Source organism: Canis aureus, chromosome 33, assembly GCF_053574225.1.
Source record: "Canis aureus isolate CA01 chromosome 33, VMU_Caureus_v.1.0, whole genome shotgun sequence".
Classification (NCBI taxonomy): domain Eukaryota; kingdom Metazoa; phylum Chordata; class Mammalia; order Carnivora; family Canidae; genus Canis; species Canis aureus.
In genome coordinates, this window is record NC_135643.1 from 5,271,579 (window position 1) to 5,295,597 (window position 24,019).

Here is a 24,019-nt window from a genome sequence, read left to right on the forward strand (position 1 = left end):
ATTGGAAGTGACACTGTGTCATTTACATAATGTCCTACTGGCCATAGGTTAGCTCTATTCAGTGTAGAAGGGCATTATCCAAAAATGTGAACATCAAGAGGCAGGGTTGGCTGGTACATTCTACCAAATTTCAGTATTGTTTTTCAATGAGAAACTATGTGTGACTCTTTAAAAAAAAGAAAACTCTGGGATACCTGAGTGTCTCACTTAGTTAATCGTCTGCCTTCAGCTCAGGTCATGATCCCAGGGTCCTAGGATTGAGCCCCTTGTCCAGTTCCTTGCTCAGCTCCTTGCTCTAACCTCTCCCTCTTCTTGTTGCTCCTCCTGCTTATGCTCTTTCTATCCATCAAATAAATAAATAAAATCTTAAAAAAAAAAAGAAAACTCTTAAATTTTCCTTATCATTGCCTTTTGTTTAGTGTTTCATGTTCACTTATCATCTGTGACTTATTTTTTGTTTTTTGCCTTAAGATTCTTATTTTATGTGTGTTAAAAGTTCCCTGCTTGGGTCACCTGGGTGGTTCAGTTGATTAAATGGCTGTCTTTGACTCAGGTCATGATCTCAGGGTCATGGGATTGAGCCCCACACTGGACTCCCTGCTCAATAAGGAGTGTGCTTCTCCCTCAGTACCTCCTCCTGCTTTCTCTATCTCTCTAATCAATAAATACAATATCTTTTTAAAAAATTCTTTGCTGAAAACATAAGGTTATACTTTCATGGATGTCTGTACTTGACATCATACTTTCCCATCCCTACCAGAGGGACCCCACTTACCACTGCCCTTGAGCTAAGGTGTTCTCTTACCCATCAAGACTAGAGTTCTTTTTTTAAAAAAATATTTGCTTATTTTATTTTATTTTTTTATTTGCTTATTTTAAAGAGAGAGAGAGAGAGAGAGCACACAATGGGTGAGATAGAGGGAGAGGGAGAGAGAGAGAATCTCAAGTAGACTCCACCTGAGCATGGAGTCCCACACAGGGCTCAACCCCACAACCTTAAGATCAGGACCTGAGCTGAAATCAAGAATCTGACGCTTAACCAACTGAGGCACCCACGTGCCCCAAGTGTTGAATTCTTCTTGCAGAAGATCTCTGGGATCCACCATTTCCTCTCCCATTTCCATGGCCAAAATCTCAATTCACATTATAATCACCTCCCTGCTAGGCTCATGCATTAAATATCACAAACATTTATGTACTATGAATAGTGAAAATGTAGAATTGTGGATGCTTATGTAGACAGACTTGTGGATAACAAGGAAATAGTGATATTCTATAGATTGTTAGGCTGCATGGAGGGCAAGAGATCAGGATAGAAGTTCTGATCCATGAGGCATATAGAGCTGCCTATTGAAGCCATATGAACAGATATTTTCCCTGGTGATTACTAGAGTTAATATTTTCCACAGTGTAACTTTTGTTTTTAACTGAAAGAGTCTGTAATTGATTTTATCAATATAGGAAAGTGCCTTGCTTGAAAACACAGTTAAAGTAATTCAGAGAAGTAAAATAATATTTTTTGAGGTACCCTTTTTGAGTCTGGCAATAAAACTCAATGTTCAGGGCCAAGCAGAACAGCATAATGAAAAAAAAAAAAAAAACTAATGTCAGAAAGGACCTCCACATATTTTCTAGAAATTTTGCAATTTGGAATTGCTATTGTTTTTGGCTCTGTTTTAACCAGTAAACTAGTTACCCTGAATTCTAAGACATCCATGATAGACATGTGGGTAGTGAAATAGACCCTCTGTTTAGTGGACTATGGTTTCTACAAAAAGAACTGTAGTACTCCAGGCTATTTTAGTGTCATGGCTTAAAAAGGATAACCCTAGTGCAATTAAGTCACAATTTAGAGTGGAAAGGAGGTGGGGAAGGAGATATTAAAACCAATGAAAACACTGCTGACCAAATTACTTTGGCTATTTGATGCAGCAGATACAACAGATTAAAAAGTGGTGATTTGCAATACTATGCACACACTACAGCCCATGAGGGTTTGACTTTTAGATTAATGAAGCTGTAAAGAAAAATTGCCACCTATATGCTTGCTTATTTTTCAAATATGAAATACTTTAAAAACTGAAGTCTAATTATGGACTGTATTTCTCCTGTGAACATTAATAAAAGTTTGACCAAACCTAAATTATGCTTTCCACAACCTTTTTAAAGTCAAATGAAAAAAAAACAAACCTCAACCAATTATAGTAACAGTGCTGTGTAGGTGGTTTGCAAATATATGATACATTTTGACAGCTGTTTTTTACTGGAATCCTATCAAGACAATCACTAAAATATTTTGGAGTGCTTAAAATGAGGGAATGCTAAATTTGTAGCTGTGCCTTAGCCGCTGGAGGCCCCAGAGTTTGAAAGTGTTTTTTGATTGCTACAGTGCTACCACCAATCCTTGAAGTCGGCCACATTCTGTAACCCAGATTCCCCAGTGATTAATACAAAATATTTACTCTAAATGTAATCCTTCTCTTTTCAAAATGTTTATACTATTTGTGCAAATAAAGTTGTCCTTCTGACACACTTGATCAATAAAATAGACAAGGAGGATATTCAAAGATTGTCCCTATAAAATGGGCTTGAGGATGATAAAACTATATTCCCAAACTTGTAAATAACAAATTGCTGTGAAGATACAGGAAGGAATAAAACAGTGGGTAGAGCTAATCCTTGCCCCTGTCATTGTGAAGAGTATCTTAGATCAAGATGAAGAAAAGGTGATGTCGTATTTCCCGGTCTATGAACTGAGCATCTATAATAACTATACAATAGTCAAACATATCCATGTGGTTAATCTTAAAATTTTCCCTTTGTATTTTTGTTGCTGTTGTTTGTGTGTGTTTTATTTCGAATAGAGTTACCCTGAATTTTAGTTAAAACCACCTTTTGACATCCTTCCACCTCTTTTCCTCCTTCCCTTTACTCTAACTCACTTACCTTTGATTAAATTTGTCAAAGCCCAGCTGGATCCCAGAGATGTCACACCTATCTGAAAGCATCTGAGTCTGGGGCTTCCTTCTGATTCTCTCCTTTCCCAGCATTTCCCAATTGGACACATTCTGTTCAATCAGATGGCTCCAGAGAGCCATGGTCAGTAACAGGTGATCAACAGGAAGCCCAAATTTTGCAGGAGCATCAGTTACAGGTCCTTTTCATAGTGGGTCCCTGAACTTATTTGCTACAGCCCTTATTTCAAGCCCTATATGAGATAAGGCCTAAAATATTCAATACATCTAGACCCTGGACCCAGCCTAATTTGCTTTATTACCATCTCTGCCTCTTGTTTTTAATTTGTAGGAGTGTCACACACATGACATTCTTCCCTCTCTGCTTTTGTTAATGTTGTCCTTTCTGCCTAGAAATAAAATGTGTAAACCCTCCCTGGCATGGCTCAAGTGTCAGTCCCTTAGAAGCCTTTTCCCACATTTCCACGTGAAGCTATGTATTTTTTCACCAATCTCTCTATTTAGACTACTGGTTCCAAGCTTCAGTGTGCACCAAAATAACTTGGAGGGCTTGTTAAAATACAGATTCTTAAATTTCTGATTCAGTAGATCTGGGAGGGGGCCTGAGAGTTTGCATTTCTAATAATCCCTCCAAGACTGATAATTTGGGAATGATACTGTGAGAATCACCATTCCAGGTTTTAATTAAACCTAGGAAACAGTAAGACAGTGTAGAGTTTCCCGACTCACCTGTGTAGTCTTTGAAGGCAAACTACTCATTCTTGTGTCTTTATATGTACTTTCAGTATCTGAGCACTGTGCCTGACTCTCAGCAATTGGTAAGCAATTGGTGCTGAAAAATAAAAGCTAATAGACTCAAGAGCTGCAAATGAGTCTGTAGCCTCACTGTACCAGAAACCAGCAGACTAGCTATCAGGGAACTCATTCGAGTGGCCACAGCCTTTCAGTTTCTTCATCTCCTTTTAACAATCAAACACTAGTATCCACCATATCTGCTTATTTTACCAAGATAAAATTAAATCTAATGGCATATATGTTACATATATACACATGTGTTTGATGTGATGCTCTCTACGGGTTTTAGTGTGTGTGTGTAATGATGAGTTTATTAGTTAGTGCATCTTAAGTACTTAGAAAGTGATATCTTATTAGAATTATGAACATATTTGTTTGGAAAGTCTCTCCTGTTTATGTTATAACCATATTAACCGCACTGTTTTATACTGACCAGTCTCTATAGGGGATGGGGGTGGGCAGGGGAAGCAAGAAGAAGAGAGAAGCCATTATATGGAAGACAAGAGGACACATAATAGGCCCTGAAACATAATTTGCTGTGGTAACTGGAAAGTCCTTGTTTATTAAAAGTGGTTTAGGGTTAGACAATATGTTCTTGAATTTTCAAAGCTTTGGTTTTCTTTGGAATGGGTAAGCCTTTAAATTAAGTGTGGTCGACTTAACATAAACATCTAATACTTTCTTCATCTCTTATATCTGCTCTCCTCGGCACCTTGCCGAGTCACTTGAGGGCTGCTAAGTAAAGCTCTCCAACAATAATTAACATATAGTATGAGGTTAGTTTTCCATCTGGAGATTTTACATATGTGCATACAAAAATTCTGAGGGATTTTTGACTACAAAAAGTCTTAAATTCTAGTAAATAGAGTTATCTTCCAATAGAAGGATACAGTTGGCTCTGTTCTGACCAGTGTTGGACAGGAAGGAAGGTGCTTCAGTCTGCCAGGTAGTTAGGATGTCATTGAGGCAATACGTACCACCGAAATCCTGGAAGCTGGGCATACCTTTGGAAGTATCTTACTCCTATGTTAGAGAAACCTAGGTACCAAGAATAAACAGATTAGATGGGAGGTTAGAGAAGAATGCAGAATAAACTTTTAGAAAGGGAAAGTGATTTAAGTTAGAAACTAAGCTACTCTACTTACTTTAGATAACTTCATTAACTAGGGTCAAAGTTAATACTGACATGAAGTTACTTGATAGAGAATTATTAGGGGATGATTTTATTAATACTCTGATAAATTATTTTGTCCTCACAACCCTTGGAGATCGAGGCTCAGTTACTTTTACCATCTGTAAATGGAAAAGCATACATTATTAACCATGTGCTATGTTTCAGTGTCTTAGACATTCATTTATGCATCCTATGACTGATTTGTATCATGATGACCTTAGAGATAAGCAAACAGAAGCTCTGAATAAGAGAGATTTGCCCAAGAATATAACTCTGAGTAAGCCGATTTGGGGCCATTTCTTACTTCAAATCTAGAACTTACTACGTTTCAGCAAAGTCCTTTTCATCAAGCATGAAAATTTATTCACCTGTTCACATACGTTAAACCTGCATTAACTCTTTCTGTATGTTAGCCATCCAGTTATTCTGCTAATGTAGACCACTCACACAAGGGTGAGTTTGCCTTTTAAGAAATGAAAATGTGTCTTCCACCCTTATATATTCAACTTGTAATGGGCAGATAAAGGTAGTACTAATATATCTGCTAGCACTTTATTTTCTTTAGTAGGAATTAGTAGGAGCCTTGCTCAAGATTATCCAACAAATAAGTCAGAATCTACATCACTGTATTCTTTCCCCCCAATCCAAATTTTCTTGCCTTTACTTGTGAATTCCTGTTATAGTTCTTTTGTACATAAAGTAAGATCAAGCATTACTATAATTTATTTACTATTTTAGAGTTTGAAAACCACGAGGTTCCATTTTAATTGTATTGGTTTCCTTGAGATATAAATTTACCAGTGGCAAAATCATGCACAACTTCTGCGTTGTCTTCTAAGTCACTTTGAAGTGTCATAGTCACAGTACAACACAGATTTCACAAACTCTAAAGGATTTGAAACCCCTTGTCTTAATGGTCACAGCATGAATTTTTCATAAAGACTGGAACCCCTCTCGAATCATAATCAGATACTCTAATACTACTTAAACAACCATTACATGTGAGCAAGGAACATTTATTTAATGTAGAATCATAATGTGAAATATTCCACAGAAATCTAAAATACCAGAAATGGTCCTTATGATAAAATTCTAATGAGGTCTTATTTTTTTTTTTTAAAGATTGTATTTATGTATGTGAGAGTGAGAGAAAGAAAGCATGAGCGAGGAGGCTGGGTGCTGCAGAGGGAAAGGGAGAAGCAGACTTCCCACTGCTAAGCAGAGGGCCCGACATGGGGTTCGATCCCAGGACCCCAGGATCATGATCTGAGCCAAAGGCAGACACTTAACTGACTGAGCTACCCAGGCATCCCATGGGACATTTATTTTTTTTAATATATCTTAAGCTGTGGGACTATGTACCTGAGACTTTCCAATTTTTTAATTTATAATGTTGAACATATATGCATCCTCTCTCAAGAGGGAGAAAAAAACTCTTAAATTTTCAAATACTGGGGTAGCCCGGGTGGCTCAGTGGTTTAGCGCCACCTTCAGCCCAGGGCATGATCCTGGAGTCCCTGGATCGAGTCCCATGTCAGGCTCCCTACATGGAGCCTGCTTCTCCCTCTGCGTGTGTCTCTGCCTCTCTCTCTCTCTCTCTCTGTCTCTCATGAATAAATAAATAAAATCTTAAAAATTTTTTTTTCAAATACTGGATCATAATTGGCTTAAAAGCAACTTGAACAAATTTTTAAGTCAAATTTTCTGACTGGTTGAAGGTTTTCTTATTATTCTAGAGAAAGGAAATGTGTTACTTCACAAGTCTTTTATTTCATGAATATGAAAGATGAAATTTTCCTATTATAGATGAGAGTTTCATGAAGAAAAATATTTAAGTCTGTGGGTTTTAAAGTTAGAGACTGGATGTGAATCCTAGCTCTGTTATTTCCTAGCTGTGTGAACTTGGGCACATATTTAACCTCATGTTGACTCCTAGTCAAGGGATAGCTGTCAAGATAATGACACTTTGAAAAGTAGTGGTGAGAATTAAGTGAGATAATCCATGTAAAGTATTTGTTACCATTCTTGAACAAAGGAGGTCTTGAATATATATCAGCAATTATAACAATTACTGTGATAAAGTACAAATTTTGATAAAATAGAGTAAGCCCTCCATGCACATTAGAACCTAAAATTGAAATCAGAGAATGAGAATGTCAACCCTTTGATATGTGCAAGGTGGCCTTAGAAAGAAAACAAGTCTGGAATAAAAACCAATGAGAAGATGTCAAGGAGCTTACCTTATTACTACGTAAATAAATGATTCATTCAAACTGCAGAAACCACACAGAATATGTGTTTGAAAAGCATAAAATCTTAGTTTCCACATGTGTTCTTAGAAGCATGGCAGACAACACTGAGGAACAAAATTATGAAAATATAAACAACTTCAGCAAAGAGCTGAAATGAAAAATGCACCAAATCAGTTGAAGTCAATAACTTGATGTCACAATAAATTTTATCTGAAATTTCTGTAGTGTTATCATGTTATCGTATATAACTTTGTGTATGGGGCTTGAAATTTTTATCAGATGAGATCATAGTCACTAACTATATGTGAATATTACAATTAACATTTAATTAAAGTCAAATTTAATTAATAGTCTAGCTCCTTCATTGCACTGAGTTGGACCATTAATAACATTAAAGAAAAAAAAAAGACTATGATCTCTGTTCCACACTATTGACAGTAAAGCCTTTGTAGGCATCAGATAGAACTTTAAACCAAAATTATATCTGGGTTAATTTGGTCTCAGAAGTAATTTGAGTTATCTGACTGAGTTGCAGTGAGATTTAGTATACTTTTGGATTTCATTTCTAACTCATGAGTGATAGACTACTCAGGTAAATAACAAAACACCTCCAAGAGACAGTGAAAGAATTGAGCAACTTTAGAGAAGGTAGAGATGCGTAAGAGCTGAAAAAATTCTGGGTAAAGTCATAGTGGCAGTATTTGATGCTGTTTTCTACCTTCAATGATTACTATTCCCCTTCCCAAGAAGGGCATTATGAAATGGAATCTGTGAATAACAAATGCTAGTAGTGGATTGATTTTTATCAATAAAATATGTATCTTTATCACTTATTCTAAAAATTCTTTTGAAACCTTCCGTGGAGTAAAATTCAAATAAAGAGAAAAATGCATTGAGAGTCCAAAACTAAATAAGTGGTTGACAAAATATTGATGGGCTGTTTATTAAATTCATGTACTTAAGAGAGAATAAAGGCTAAATTTTAAAATATTCATCCTAAATCAATTTTATTAGTTACTAAACCAGAATCTCTTGCTTCTTCTGAATCATAGTTAACCCAAGAAATCATAAAGAGATGTCAGTCATGTTCCACTTATCATCTGTAAATTGTTTGCAGATCCTTCTCAACTTCTGTCTAGTTAGAGCATCACCTGGGAAGAGGGACAAAGGAGAGCAAAACAAATTGTTGATCAAGTTGAAATGGACAAACCTTCATGCAGAAAGAGGTGCCTCTAACTGTCACAAGAATGGGTTAAGTAAAATCGCAAAACCAGTCTGCCCAAAGCACTCTGGTTTCTCACATTCAACTTCCTGTGAAGTTCAGTAGAAATGCAACCCTTATGTTTTCTGATTCATTTTCAACTAATTCAGCACAATGTTTTGCAAGCACTTTTTGATGTCAGAGAAACATGTTGTGTTGTCTCTCTAAAGTCATTTTTGTTGAAGCAGGAAGTTACAAATTAGCATAAAGAGCAAAACACTGTATTTTTAAAAACATGATTTAAGCCTTCAAAATGAATTAGCCTAAAACTTATCAAAATATGTTTGTTTTATTCACCATTTGAATTAAAGAATTTGAAAACATTCTTTTGTCAAACACATGGCTTATTTTAAAACAGAAGGACTAGATGCAGAAATTATAGGAATGGAAGAGGCAGTAAATAATGTTAAATACATTTTGAATGGAATGGAACAGAGGTTTTACAACACATAGGCTTTATCCGTTTTGAGGCCTGGCTATATGTTTTTAGAATTGGGTGAGTGCTTTGAGTTGTGGTATACATGATTATGATATTGCTTATTTTTCACTGCTTATTTTCATTCTATCATATTACATTTTAAAAGAATAATAGAATTATGGGTTCTCTAATACATGCCTTCAACATGGTTTCATTATTAGCTGCTAGATGTCAGTTCATTAGTGGTCATCTATGAGCACTTGAGACTTTCCTTCCCCCAAATTAGAAGCTCCCAGATACATTTTACTCTTTCTGCCATCAAAAATAGTCTTTGATATTTGAAACCTCCAGTGTTTAGAAGGAATTCTGGGAAAATGATCAGTATTTGAAATGAGCCCTGCCATGCCTCTTTTTCATTTATTTCCATCTCCCTAAGTATAATTTGAAAAGGTTATGCTGCCTTTCACTTGGCCTTTGGTTAGTATAAGAATTTCATGTCCATTTGACTGTAATGAATTTAATAAGTTTTTAAAAATTCCATAATTAAAAAATATGTAAGAAGTTGCCATTCTAAATTATGTCACCTGCATTATTTGTATAATTTCAGTAACTCTTTAATGTAACTCTTACTGAAATCTCTCATTAATCTTAAGCCAAAACCTGGAAATGTCTTTATTTATGAAGTCTGGAAACATCTTACTGACAACCAGTTAAATGGCAAGGAAACTAATATAAAGGATATATTTTGTAAAGGAGTATCAACTGGTATGCAGTAGAATAAACACAGATTCAACAAAACCTCATATCATCTGCATAATAGAGTTTAAATAAAATTTCCAAAGTCACATATTTAATCAGTGGTGGGGACATAAATCAAAGCAAATCTGTTTGATTCCAAATTCCATTTATGTTCTTTTATTTGGTAAGCACTAAGTGCATTTACAGTTCGTGGGAGAATCCAAGTCTGTTGTAGGAGGAAAGTGTTTACCAATGATTACAAGAGAGTACAGAAGGAACATCATTAATCAGCATAGAGAGGTGGGAACATCATCAGTGAAGTGTCTGATGCTGCCTAGACAGGTCAGAGTAGATCTCATAGAGAAAACCATTGAAATAAATTTTAAGATATTCCTAGGATTTCACCAAGGAAATCAGAGATTAAAAGGACTTCTGTCAGGGCCCCTGGGTGGCTCAGTAGGTTAAGTGTTTGTCTTCAGCTCTGGTCATGATTCCAGGGTCCTGAGATGGAGCCCAATTCTAGCTTCCTGCTCAGGGGGAGTCTGTTTCTTCCTCTGCCCCTCTCCAGCTTGTGGTCTCTATTTCCCTCTCTCAAATAAATAAATAAAATACTAAAAAAACAAAAGGACTTATGTCAAAGAGATTAGGGTGTTTAAAAGTCTGAATGTATGTAATAGAATCATGGTCTGGTTATATATACTTTATGTACCAAATTGGATCACAGACCAGACTGTAGGCTGATTCATTGACCAGAAAAGGGGTTAAAATGGTAGAAACTAGAGAAAGGGAAGCTTATATTTTATCCAATGGATCAATTCTGTCCAATAGAAAAATAATATAATTTATACATATATTTTTAAATTTTCTAGTAGCCATGTTAAAAAAGTTGTAAAATTAATTTTAATAACAGTAGACAGGATATAATACATTATATTTTTTAATAATATATAAAATATGTTCTATTTGGGCCATCTGTGTGGCATAGTCAGTTGGGTGTCTGACTCTTGGTTTCAGCTCAGGTCATGATCTCAGGATCGTGAGATCGAGCCCTGAGGTGGGCTCCACACTCAGTAAGGAGTCTGCTTGAGGGTCTCTCTCCCTCTTGCTCTCCACTCCCACTCATGTGTTCTTGTTCTCTCTCTAAAATAAATAAATATAATTAAAAATGTGTTCTATTTTGTCTTTTAGTCTTTATTTAAAGTCAATTTAGTTAACATATACTGTATTATTAGTTTCAGGGGTAAAAATTTAGTGATTCATCATTTGCATATAACACCCAGTGCTCATTACATCAAGCACCTTTCTTAATGCCCATCACCAACTATCTCTTTCCACCACCCACCTCCGCTCCAGCAACCCTCAGTTTGTTTCCTAGAGTTCAGTGTCTCTTATGATTTGCCTCCCTATGTTCATCTTATTTTATTTTTCCTTCCTTTCCCCTGTGTTCATCAGTTTTGTTCCCCAAATTCCCTATATGAGTGAAATCAAATGATATTTGTCTTTCTCTGACTGACTTATTTCACCTAGCATAATACCCTCTAATTCCATCCACATTGCTGCAAATGGCAATATTTCATTCTTTTTGAAAATAACACACACACACACACACACACACACACACATCTTTATCCAATCATATCTCGACAGAGATCTGAGTTATTTCCATATTTTGGCTATTGTGAACATTATTGCTATAAATATTGGGGTGCATCTGCCCCTTCAAATTACTATGTTTGTATCCTTTGTAAAAATATCTAGTCGTGCAATTGCTGGGTCACAGGGTAGCTTTGTTTTTAATTTTTTGAGTCACCTCTGTACTGTTTTCCAGAGTGGCTACATCAGTTTGCATTCCCACCAGCACTATAAGAGGTTTCCCCTTTATCCACATCTTCACCAACATCTGTTGTTTCCTGAGTCATTAATTTTAACCATTTTGGCCTGTGTGAGGTGGTATCTCACTGTGGTTTTGGTTTGTATTTCCCTGATGCCAAGTAGTGTGGAGCATTTTTTCATATGTCTGTTGGCCATTTGTATGTCTTCTTTGGAGAAATGTCTCTTCATGTCTTCTGACCATTTCTTGACTGGGTTTTTGTTTTTGGGGGTTGAGTTTGGTAAGTTCTTTGTAGATTTTGGATACCAGCCCTTTATCTGTTAATATATTTGCAAATATCTTCTCCCATTCTGTAGATTGCCTTTTAGTTTTGTTGACTATTTCCCTTGCTATGCAGCAGCTTTTATCTTGATGAAATCCTAGTAGTTCATTTTTTGCTTTTGTTTCCCTTGCCTTTGGAGACATGTCTAGCAAAAGTTGCTGCGCCCATGTCAAAACATTGCTGCCTGTGTTCTCCTCTAGGATTTTGATGGATTCCTGTCTCATACTTAGGTCTTTCATCCATTTTAAGTTTATTTTTGTGTACCTTCACAACTGTTGTTTGATATAGCACTGGAAGCCCTAGCCACAGCAGTCAGACAACAAAAAGAAATAAAAGGCACCCAAATTAGCAAAGGAGAAGTCACACTTTCACTCTTCCTAGATGATGTGATATTGTACGTAGAAAACCCAAAAGACTCCACCAAAAATTGCTAGAACTGATACAGGAATTCAGGGAAGTGGCAAGATGCAAAACCAAAGCACAGAAGTCAGTTGCATTTCTATACACTAACAATGGGCAGAAGAAAGAGAAATGAAGGAATCAGTTCCATTTACAATTACACCAAAAATCATAAGATACCTAGGAATAAACCTCACCAAAGAGGTAAAGGATCTATACTCTGAAAACTATAGAATACTTATGAAAGAAATTGAGGAAGACACAAAGAAATGGAAAAACATTCCATGCTCATGGATTGGAAGAACAAATATTGTTACATTGTCTATGCTACCTAAATCAATCTACACATTCAATGAAATCCTTATCAAAATAGCATCAACATTTTTCACAGGGCTGGGACAAATAATTCTGAAATTAGTATGGAAGCAGAAAAGACCCTGAATAGCCAAAGGATGTTGAAAAATAAAACCAAAACTGGTGGCATCACAATTCTGGACTTCAAGCTCTGTTACAAAGCTGTAATCTACTATGGTACTGGCACAAAAACAGACACATAGATAATGGAACAGAGTAGAGAACCCAGAAGTGGGCCCTCAACTCTATGGTCAACTCATCTTCAACAAAGCAGGAAAGAACATCCAATGGAAAAAAAAAATCTCTTCAACAAATGTTGTTGGGAAAATTGGACAGCTGCATGCAGAAGAATAAAACTAACCACTTTCTTACACCATACACAAATATGTTCTATTTAACTCAATATATTTATTTCATTATATATAGTTATATACTATTTAAACATATTATAAAACAAACATTATTAATGAGATATGTTACATTTTTTATACTAAATTGTCAAATTCCCATGTGTATTTTATATACATGGCACAACTTAATTAGGACTAACCTCACATCAGGTGCTTAATAGACACACTGGTCTATTGGCTACTATCCTGAACGATCTGGCTACCGGCAATAGTAAATGTTTTAGGCCTGGGAATAATATAATCAGTTTATGCCATTGTGCTGGCAGTTTGGAAGATAAATTACAGATTGGAGGCAAAAACACTGACTGAAAGATTGTTGCAGCAGTCCATGCAACAATGAGATTTTGAACTAAAGTAGTGATCATGCAGGTCCTGAGGATGATGCAGCTTCTGATCTGGGTAGATTTATGGTTGGTTGTCTCATTAACCCCAGTATTTTTTGTGTGACTCTGTGCAACATAGTGTAGGGGTTAAGAGCAATGATTCTGGTGTCAGTCTTCTTGGGTTTGAAACCTGTCTTACTAGTAGTGAGAACTTGGGCGACTTAACCTCTCTGTGCTTTAGTTTTCTTTTCTGTAAAATTGAAATAATAGCTTACCTTTCTTACAGGGTTGTTAATAAATATCAAGCACTTGGAGCAGTGCTTGGCATACTATTAAAAGATATGAGTGTTAGCTATAATTTTAATCACTTAAAAATTGATCATTTATCTATAAATTATGAGGTCATAATACTAATAACTAAAATATTGAATTAACTAGAGCACTCACAATATACCTACATAAATAAGAATTTGTTGACCTGCTTTTTACCTTTACATCTAATAGTGGAATTATTAAAAACATTAGGAAAAGTATCTTTATTTTTTTAAAAGATTTTATTTATTCATTCATGAGAGATACAGGCAGAGGGAGAAGCAGGCTCCATGCACCGGGAGCCCGACGTGGGATTCGATCCAGGGTCTCCAGGACCGCGCCCTGGGCCAAAGGCAGGCACCAAACCACTGAGCCACCCAGGGATCCCCCAGAAAAGTATCTTTAAAACAGTTTTGTAAGCCATTTTGTGAGTGCAATGGAGGCATACATTTTGTAAGTATTTTAGCAAATGTGATTGAACTTAAGAACATTTACTTTAGTCTTACCCATATACAGCTGATCCTTGAACATTTGTTTGAACTGTGTAGGTCCACTTGTATGGATTTTTTTTTTATAAATACAGTACTGTAAATGTATTTTCTCTTATGATTTTCTTATAACATTTTCTTTTCTCTAGCTTACTTTAAGAATTCAGTATGTAATACAGAGAGCATAAAAAATATATTAATAGACTATTTTATCAGCAAGGCTTCTGGTCAACTGTAGGCAATTAATAGTTAAATTTTGGGAGAATCAAGAGTCATCTATGGATTTTCAACTATGCAGGGGCTCAGTACCCATAACTTCTGTGCTGTTCAAGGGTCAATAGTAGTTACATGACTTCTGTGAAATTTTCATGCAGACAATACATAAATTTAACTGTTTAACCATTTAACCATTGCCTCTCCCACTCTTTTCTATTCTAGATATTATTTCTACTGATATGTTTTTATTATCCATGGTTCTTATATATTTATATTCAAATAACTTCTCTCTCAATAATTTCAAGGAACAATGATGTCTTAAAGTACTATTAAATTCCAAATAACTTTGACAAATTAAAAATTCTCAAATTTACACACGATATGATTAAAAAAATGATCACTACTGTTTTTGATAGTCTACTATATTGTCACTTAATCTTTCCACTGATCCCATTACCATTATTTCCATTCTACAGATAAGGAATCTAAGGCATATAGAAGCTAAACTGCCCATTATCAGTTTGAAAATTTCATTTTAAGAATACAAACATAAACTTCATGATGTAACATTTAGGTTATATATCTGAAAGAAATTTTTGAGAATGGGTTGTTGGGATAATACTGAGAGATAGAAACATCACATTTACAAATTTTCGCTATACTCTTTGTAAAATGATCTTATCAGAGTACCATTTATGTCACCACAATTTTAAAAGAGAAAAGAACCATAAGTTTTCATATAAGGTGACATAAATAGGATCTTTACTTTAAATTATAATGCTTTATGAAAGTAGATTCTACATCTCTTTAATTCATAAAATATATTATTTTAAATTAAAGCAAAAATGTATTTAGCAAATAAAGTGGCAACTCGTTTTTGAATACCTATTCAGAGCACAGGAATATGCTAAAAGTTCTGAGAATACAAACAAATATAATAATCTCTGTGCACAAGGATCCTGTAACATACCCAGAGAAATTATCACAGTTAATAACATGTAAAACAATAATAAATTAGATATAAGAAGGACATCTTAAACATCAGAACAATAATATACTACGTAGCATTTAAGGAAGGTTGTTGACTCACTTTTCTTTATGCACTTTTAGAAAGAATGTACTTAAATATTCATGCTGATTGATTTAATGATTGAAATGGGTAATTTATTGAATACATTCTATATACCATTCAATGAGCATACTGTACATGTTATCATTTAACATCAGATCCTATTAAGGAGATTAATCTAGAATTCCTTATCTTCTGCCTCTGTTTGTATTTTTGGAAAAAGACCCTTTGCTTACTTTCTAAAGTCATGTTACTAAATGTCAATCCATTAGATATTAGATATTGAGCTCTTGCTATGTGGCAAGCCTTATGCTAGTGTCAAATTTGTAAAAGTGTCCTTAAAGAACTTTCCATATCAGTCAGATACAGAACCAAGATATAATGGGAAAATACCTCAATAAGGTGTTGCAAAGATAAATTCACTCAACAAATTTTATTGAACTCCTACCATGAACCAATCAGTGTTCTAGAGATACATCACTGGAGAAGCAAAGTCAGAAAAATCCCTGCCCTATCGAGTTCATTTTCCAGTGCCATTGGACCTTCTGTGAAGATGTAATTAAGTCCAGTGATTGTAAAGGGTCAGTAGTAATTACACAAGCCTGGTACATTTAAGGTGGATTTTGAAGGATGAACAGGAATTTGCTGAATCAACAAGGAGGTATGGGACATTGCTAGTAGAAGTGGAAGACTTTCCAAAGATAATGAGGGAGGCAGGGTATCTATTCACATACAACATTTACTTCCTCTTAGATGGTCAGATATTAAGGAAATAAACAAAACCTATTAGATGGTAGAAAATGTCAGGACATCTCTTGGGTATATCTTGCTAATTTTTAACCATTTGAAGATGTTAGCTTTATTGTTAATAGTTGTAAAAGTATAGGCTCAATTATATTAAATATGCTTTGAAAATAAGAATTACTTTTGGACTCATCTATAAGGTGTTGAGATTGTCTACTGAAAGATGGCAGTTTATAGATACAAAGTTGCAAACAAGTACCCTTTTCTTAGAAGCAAATTATCCCTCTGGAAGAAGGTTCTGTGCTTTAAAGAAGGGATTTTTTAAAAACATTATAAACTTATTTGTAACAAGAGTGAAAATCAAATCTATGCATTCTGGCATTACCTTTTGCCCACAAATAAAGTCAAATATTTTAAAGAACTATCTTTACAATGAGGTACAACCATTTCAAGAATCACCACATTGGAAAGCATTATTATTTTTCGGTGTTCATACATCTGCCAGCTGTGAAGTAATTAATATATATCACGCTATGCCATACTACACATATTTCAGGGTATACTTATTTATCACAAATAAACACCAGAGAAAAATCAGAAATTATTTAGGGACATTTATTTAATACTTTAAAAATTCAGACACTAGAATTCAATACATAAAATGAGTCAGTGTTTAATAAAGATGCTTTAGGAGGAAAATAGGAACTCTTAAAATCTGATCTTTAATAAAAGTCCTGGGTATTAACATTAAGTCATGGCAATGGACTGAAAAGATGTTGCTCTTTTGCTCCAACTGCTTTAAAGAAAGGCTTTCACATTGAGTAAACATGACAAAAGCATTCATTAAAAAAAAAATCATCCTGATAGTAATTTACTATATTCCCCTGATGGATGATATTTTACAGAGATTTCAAAGCTTATATGCTAGGGAGCCTCAATACAGTAATGATGTATCTGGCAGTTAAAATAAAAACATAATCCATTTCACTGTAAGTCAAATTAAAAGTCAGGGACATTGAGGGGGGATGAGGGGACCTCACTGGTTGAATTGTTAGTTCTAAAGTTTGCATGCAGAGTCACAAACAGGAGAAACCAAGAAGAGAATTTAACCATGGACCATGAGCAACTTAAACAGTGTTAGTGAGAAGCAAAGAAAAATTAGCAGTGTATTTTAAAATACGGAACTTTAAAAAATGTTATACATAAAAGATTTTATATGGAAATACTTAAAAGTTCATAAAATTATATTCCAGTTTTTCCATCTTGATACTGAAATACTGAAATCTTGAGCTAAACTAACTATTTTGGCTGTTAAAGTTTTCTAAGATGCATATGTTTACCATTATGACAAAACCATATTCGTTCGGAGTTCTTTTGGTTACTAATCAAAATTACATTCAAAGAAGGAATTTGGCATTCATAGATCATAATCTGCTGCTACCCTGGGTGACCTTTGTAAAAGCATTTGCATGTGAAAGAGTGGAAGCATTTGCTTAACCTGAAGTACCAGACATAGTTATGTGTTGTCGGTCTGTATCTTACATTATTTTCCTACATAATAGCACCATAATTTCATGGAAAAAATGTTGAACTTAATTTTGAATTCAAATATATGTTCCATACTACTCTAAAATACATTCTTAATTCTGATGTGCAGGGAATTTATTGAGTTATATGAAGTAAACATCTTTGATTTCTGTATATGTTAGATGGTCAGCCATAATGTTTTTGCATTGAGTATATAGTGATCTTTTCTGTTTTTCCATAAAATAAGCATTTCAAAAGTTGCTAACCTGCCACTCCATGTGCTACACATGTTAAGCATTAACTAGATGATTTTTCAAGCATCTCTTACATATGACACATTTAGGGCTAAATGCTTGTGAGAGTCTTGATTCTAAGAGCCACAGTTATAGGTTAGAGCCCGTTCTCCCTTTTTATTTGTGGTAAAGTTTTAATGTGGTCATGGTATATATCGCATGATTTATAATCAGATGGATTAGCCACTGACTTATGCTTCACATAAGCATTATAAATTCATATCCATACCTTCCAGATGCAGGGAAAATGCAGAGACCTTTTTTATAATGGATTATTCAGACCATTTTGAGTAGGGAGAAACCAATCCAAAGCAAAAACAGCTTTTACATACGGCATCCATAGTGGTAACACTATTTTGCAGAGAATGCTCAGATGAAGCAAAAATGTCATTGACAAAGACAAAAAAAAAGGGGGGGGGGACAAAAAACCAAACCAAACAAAACAAAAAACCCCAACAAACTATTTATAGCTACAGCTCAAGCTGTCAAATTTAGAGTAAACCTTTTGCCTGTAACCACATTCGCTACAGCATTCTTCAGGCCAATTGCAGGCTACTCTGGCTTTGCATAGAGACATCTGTACTGTGACACACCCTGTAATTTCATGGGAAGGGATCACTCATGATTTTGTTGATAGTGTATTATAGCTAAACCCTTTGGGTGGGAACAGGGGGATTGCATTGTTTCGATCAAGGTGACAAAAAGTGAAACCTTTAAGGAAGTAAAATTGCCCAGAGAATAAACCATCCAAGTGTTCTAGGAGAATGTTTCATATTTTATCTTAGCTGCACAGAGAGATTTTTAAATTCTATGAAATAAAGACAGGGGGAAAGAGGTATCTATAAACAACCAGGGTTATTCCCTCCAGAATATGTTTGAAATGAGTCATACATAATTGCCACTGCCCTAGTTCAGGCTTTTATCACCTCTGGACTATTTATTGCAAAAGCTTCTTAGTACAGGTGTCTCCTATCAGACTGCATCAAGATCCCATTCTTTAGTCTCTCCTGGACACTAACCATTAGCACAATCTTCTAGTGTCCCTGTTTCTATCATGTTATACATCCTTTCAAAAAGTTCAGTGACTCCCATTCCTTGTACATTCACTTACTTGGCTTTCATAAACCTCAGAAATGGTCCCCAAACCCTTCTTCTGGCCATGTCCCTTCGTATATCAGTATCCTGTTTGGACTGTCCATGGGCCCCTGAATTCACGTTGTCTAAGTTTGAGGTCCAGTCACATCACTTTCCAGCTGCCTGACTGGCAACCAGTGACTTAACAACTTTGAGGCTCAGTATCTTCATCTATAAAGTGGCTCTAAGAATTGCACCCACATTTTAAGGTTTTTGCAAAGATTTAATGTATTAATAATACATGTAAAACTCTTAATGCCCGGCACGTAGGAAGCACTCAGACATTGATAACTCTTTTATTGCTGTTGTTCATTGGAGGACACAGACTGTGTATCCTCTGGCTTAATCTTTCCTCCAGAAGTGTGTTATCTGGGAGGATGTTTGATTATTTTTTGAATTTCATCCTGTTTAGACTGTTCTTACTTCCTAGTAACTTGTTACTTACCCAGCTCTTGGAGGAATCTCATCAGAGTTCTCTGTCTCTGTGCGTAGTCTTCTGTCCATCCATGGTAAATTAAGCAGTGTCCCTCTCCCAAATTTACATTCATCCTGAACCCCAGAATGTGATGTTATTTGGAAATAGTGGTCTTGAAGATGTCGCTAATCAAGAATCTTAAGATGAAATCATGTGGGATTTACAGTGGGCCCTCAGTCCGTCGACTGATATCCTTCTAAGAAGAGAGGACACAGAAAGGCACAGAGAAGACCTGTGAAGACAGAAGAAAGACTCAAGGGTGCCTATCCAAACCACGGGACACCAAGCAAGGTTCACACAACACCAGCAGCAAGAAGAGCAGCATGGGACAATTTCTCACTCCAAACCTCCAGAAAGAGCCAACTCTGCCCACACCTGGGTTTCAGACTTCTGGCCTTCATAACCATGAGGGGGAAAGGTTCCAATTATTATGCGCCACCAATTTGTGATAATTTGTTATGACAGCCTTTGGAAACTAATATATGATATCCGTATGAGTGATATGGATATCATTCTATCCATCTTTCAAGTCTCAGTTCCATTTTCACCTCTGGTTAAACCTTCACTGCTTAAATCACTCCAGCCTGATCTGAACACACCTTGTGCTGAACATTCATTAAATGAAACATCTTCCCCCTTCGTTTGGTGCTTATCTTTCTTCATTGCTTTTATACATATGTCTGCCTTTGGTTCCACAACAAGACTATAAACTTTATAAGGGTGAAAACTGAGCCCCACACATTTTTATGCTCTGATGGTAATTTCAACACCATAGATTATGATGATACACGTTAATTGATCTATCCATATTGCCTTGGAACTTTATGAAAAATAGGGTTCACTAAATCTATTGAAAAATATGCCATAAAAACAATTCACTTAAGTTGCAGTCATGTTTCACCAAATATTGTTAGTATACATCTACAAAATGTATATTTACATATGTTTTCAGTGATGTCATGTCACGTTGATAGCCAGAAGCATACGTATCCAACATCAATTGCAAAAATACAATATATTCCCCAAATGCAAATATTAATTGTATTTATGGCTATCATAGTATAGCTCTTTAAAACGTGATTTAATTGTGTAAATTGTTATCAGCTATGATAATAATTTGTTTCTCATGTAAGTATTTTATTTGTTAGCTTAAAATGCATGCTTGAAAATGGTACCCCAAATTTGCCATCTATTTGATATGATGGGTGTATTGATGACGGTTTCACTGAGTCACTAATAATCAGTGCTTCAAGGACCTGGCTAAAGCCAGGTTGGTTTTAAAGCTTGGTTAGTTTTGCAGCTACAGACTATCCCCTTTACCTTAGCTGGCAGAACCCATAAATTTGTGGTCACTAAGGGAAGTGACCTGCCAAAACTGGGTTCGCTGTATCCACTTTGTGTTCAAAGGGCAGCAGGTTGAGAAGCTGCATCTCTGGAGAGCCAGTTGTAAAGGACTTCAAAAATTGAAGATAAGGTATCTGGCACTTCAGAATTAAGAGGTTAATCTTGCTGTAACTGAAGGCCTAAAGTCAGAAATGGATGCAAGGAGAGCAGATGTTAAAGCATAACAAAATACAAAGATGGAAATTTGGAAAGGATCATGGAATTTAACAGATCTGGAATAAAAGCATTATGGGAGGTGGTAAATACATAAAAATTCAATACAAAGTAGCTGAAAACAAGAAGATTATAGGAAAGGGGATTGCAATAACAACCACAAAGTTCCATCAGTGGGACATGAAGTCCCTTTTTAATGAGACCAAGAGTGATGTATTCATATATTGCCAGATTCCAAAAATAAAGCTTGTGAAAATGGCGAATAGTATGTGTCTGTCTTCAGTACCCAGTAAGATAACTTGACCAGTGGGCCACTGCTGAAGAAACTTTTTCCATTGCATTATTTTTTTTTTCCTCAACACTTATTGATCACCTGTTAATGTGTGAAAAGCTTCTCTAGACACATAGTCCCTACTTCCCATGAGACTGGAGGTGGGTGGTTGTGCTGATACTATTAAAATACAGGTGACAAGTGTTTTGAAAGAGGCTTGTATGCAGAGGGGTTACATATTGCAGAATAGGGTCCCCTTCCTTATCTTGAAATTGAGCAAGGAAAGATTCCCAGATGAGATGTCACTTAAACTGAAAAAAGAGTCTCTGAAAAAGTGGTGGAAGCCCTAAAATCTATCATGAAAAGTAATTTGCACTTAACTCCATTTATTGACTTCCCAAGTATTCCTTGAACCACCTACTATTTTCAAGGCACCACAGAGGGCTTGAAAAACCTCCAGAGATTTATAATCTAATCTGGACCTTCTAGTATGATATAGGCAATTAATATGGTCAAATTCACAGGGAGAACTTGTATGTAGTATAGGGTAGTAAGCAATGGGACAAAGTAGTTCTCTATATGTATTGACAGAAAGGACATCTTCTGTTTCTCCTAATGTATTTATTAGAGGTAGTTATCTTGTCCAAATAATAAGCCTTCTAGGCTGGTGTGGTGAATAAAACCTATGGCTCTCATCAGCTATATCTGTACCAGATGAGACAGAATTTATATGACTCAAGACTTTAATTTAAACAGAATTCAGATTTTTAGAAATTGGAGTTCATTAATCATAATAGGTGTTATAAGACAAATGAATAAATAAAAATAACGCTATCAAATCATTGCCAGGACTTTAGGTATAAATTTGAGGCCAAACCCAATGCAGGCAAAAATTTGGTATAATTCTTATCCAGAAGGGAAAAAAAGGCAGAAAGAAAGAAAGAAAGAAAGAAAGAAAGAAAGAAAGAAAGATAGATTCCCCTGGCTATTCGGAGTCTTTTCTGATTCCACACAAATCTTAAAATAATTTGTTCTAACTCTCTGAAGAAAGTCCATGGTATTTTATAGGGATTGCATTAAACGTGTAAATTGCCCTGGGTAACATTGACATTTTCACAATATTAATTCTGCCAATCCATGAGCATGGAATATTTTTCCATCTCTTTGTGTCTTCCTCAATTTCTTTCAGAAGTATTCTATAGTTTTTAGGGGATGGATCCTTTACCTCCTTGGTTAGGTTTATTCCTAGGTACCTTATGCTTTTGGGTGCAATTGTAAATGGGATTGACTCCTTAATTTCTCTTTCTTCAGTCTCATTGTTAGTCTATAGAAATGCCACTGGCTTTTGGGCATTGATTTTGTATCCTGCCACGCTACCAAATTGCTGTATGAGTTCTAGCAATCTTGGGGTGGAGACTTTTGGGTTTTCTATGTAGAGTATCATGTCATTGGCAAAGAGGGAGAGTTTGACTTCTTCTTTGCCAATTTGAATGCCTTTAATGTCTTTTTGTTGTCTGAATGCTGAAGCTAGGACTTCCAGTACTATGTTGAATAGCAGTGGTGAGAGTTGACATCCCTGCCTTGTTCCTGATCTTAAGGGAAGAAAGAAAGAAAGAAAGAAAGAAAGAAAGAAAGAAAGAAAGAAAGAAAGGAAGGAAGGAAGGAAGGAAGGAAGGAAGGAAGGAAGGAAAGAAAGAAAGAAAGAAAAAGAAAGAAAGAAAGAAAGAAAGAAAGAAAGAAAGAAAGAAAGAAAGAAAGAAAGAGAGAGAGAAAGGAAAGAGAGAAAGAAGAAAGAAAGAAAGAAAGAAAGAAAGAAAGAAAGAAAGAAAGAAAGAGAAAAACCCAGCAAATTAAAAGAAGTATTTGCAAAGTCCTTAACTTATTGTGAAATTAGTTGGACCAATTTGTGTGAATTTGTTGGCATTGCTAAATAAAGATAGACATTTGATCCTATTTTCTCTTTTCTAGTAAATTATGTTTTAAGAAGTTAGGGTACTTTATTCTACATATTCCAATCTGTGGTGCCTGCATATATGTTAGCTACCTCTCAAAAGTACTGTAAACTTTTATTTAGCAAAATTATTTTTCCTTCCTCTGACTTCTGTTATTGCACTCTACCAGAACTCCAAGTAGAACTCCATTGCACAAAGCTTTGTAAAAGTGTGTTTGAATGGGTTGAACCCTATTACACTTCATCACTTCCCTTAAACAAGTAAGCTAATGATGTTCTTTCCTTTTAAAATGTGTATTGAGACATCCACACATGTTCTGCAGCAGCCCCCCAAACTTGTTAAAAGCACATGCCTAATTCATGCTCTGGAAGTGCACTTGATTTTGGCACTTGGTATCAAACACAGATGGACATGAGTGTCATCATGTCATTAGTAAATCCATAAGAGAGACATTTTCCCATATTTATGGTGGATTTTGAAGGCCTTTAGAGAGTTCCAATGAAAAATGAATACTTGAGCCAAAACACACATTCCATAGAAAAAATATGTAAGAAATCAACTCCCCAATGAGTTTTGTGTTCGGATGATTTTTTTCCCTAAGATTCTTTGTAATTTCAGAGTAATTTAATGTCTCCAACTTGTTAAAGCTCTGAGTGTGTGATTTAAAATACTTCCTTGGAATATTTAGCAAAATTAGTTTGTTTTTTTTTTACTTGCTTTTAATTGTTA

The 24,019-nt window shown here is 35.4% G+C and overlaps 1 protein-coding gene across 18 annotated transcripts in view; it reads left to right on the top strand.

Annotated features, from left to right (window-relative positions):
• CFAP299 (cilia and flagella associated protein 299) overlaps positions 1–24,019 on the top strand; it is a 625,333-nt gene that overhangs the window by 424,905 nt on the left and 176,409 nt on the right. The window contains exon 6 of one of the 18 annotated variants that reach the window (XM_077882652.1): positions 8,314–8,991. The exons of the other annotated variants lie outside the window; for them this stretch is intronic. Coding sequence (XP_077738778.1) covers positions 8,314–8,523 — 210 coding nt within the window. The 3' untranslated portion in view covers positions 8,524–8,991. Of the gene's footprint in view, positions 1–8,313; positions 8,992–24,019 lie in introns of those variants that run through there. 18 annotated transcript variants of the gene reach the window in all.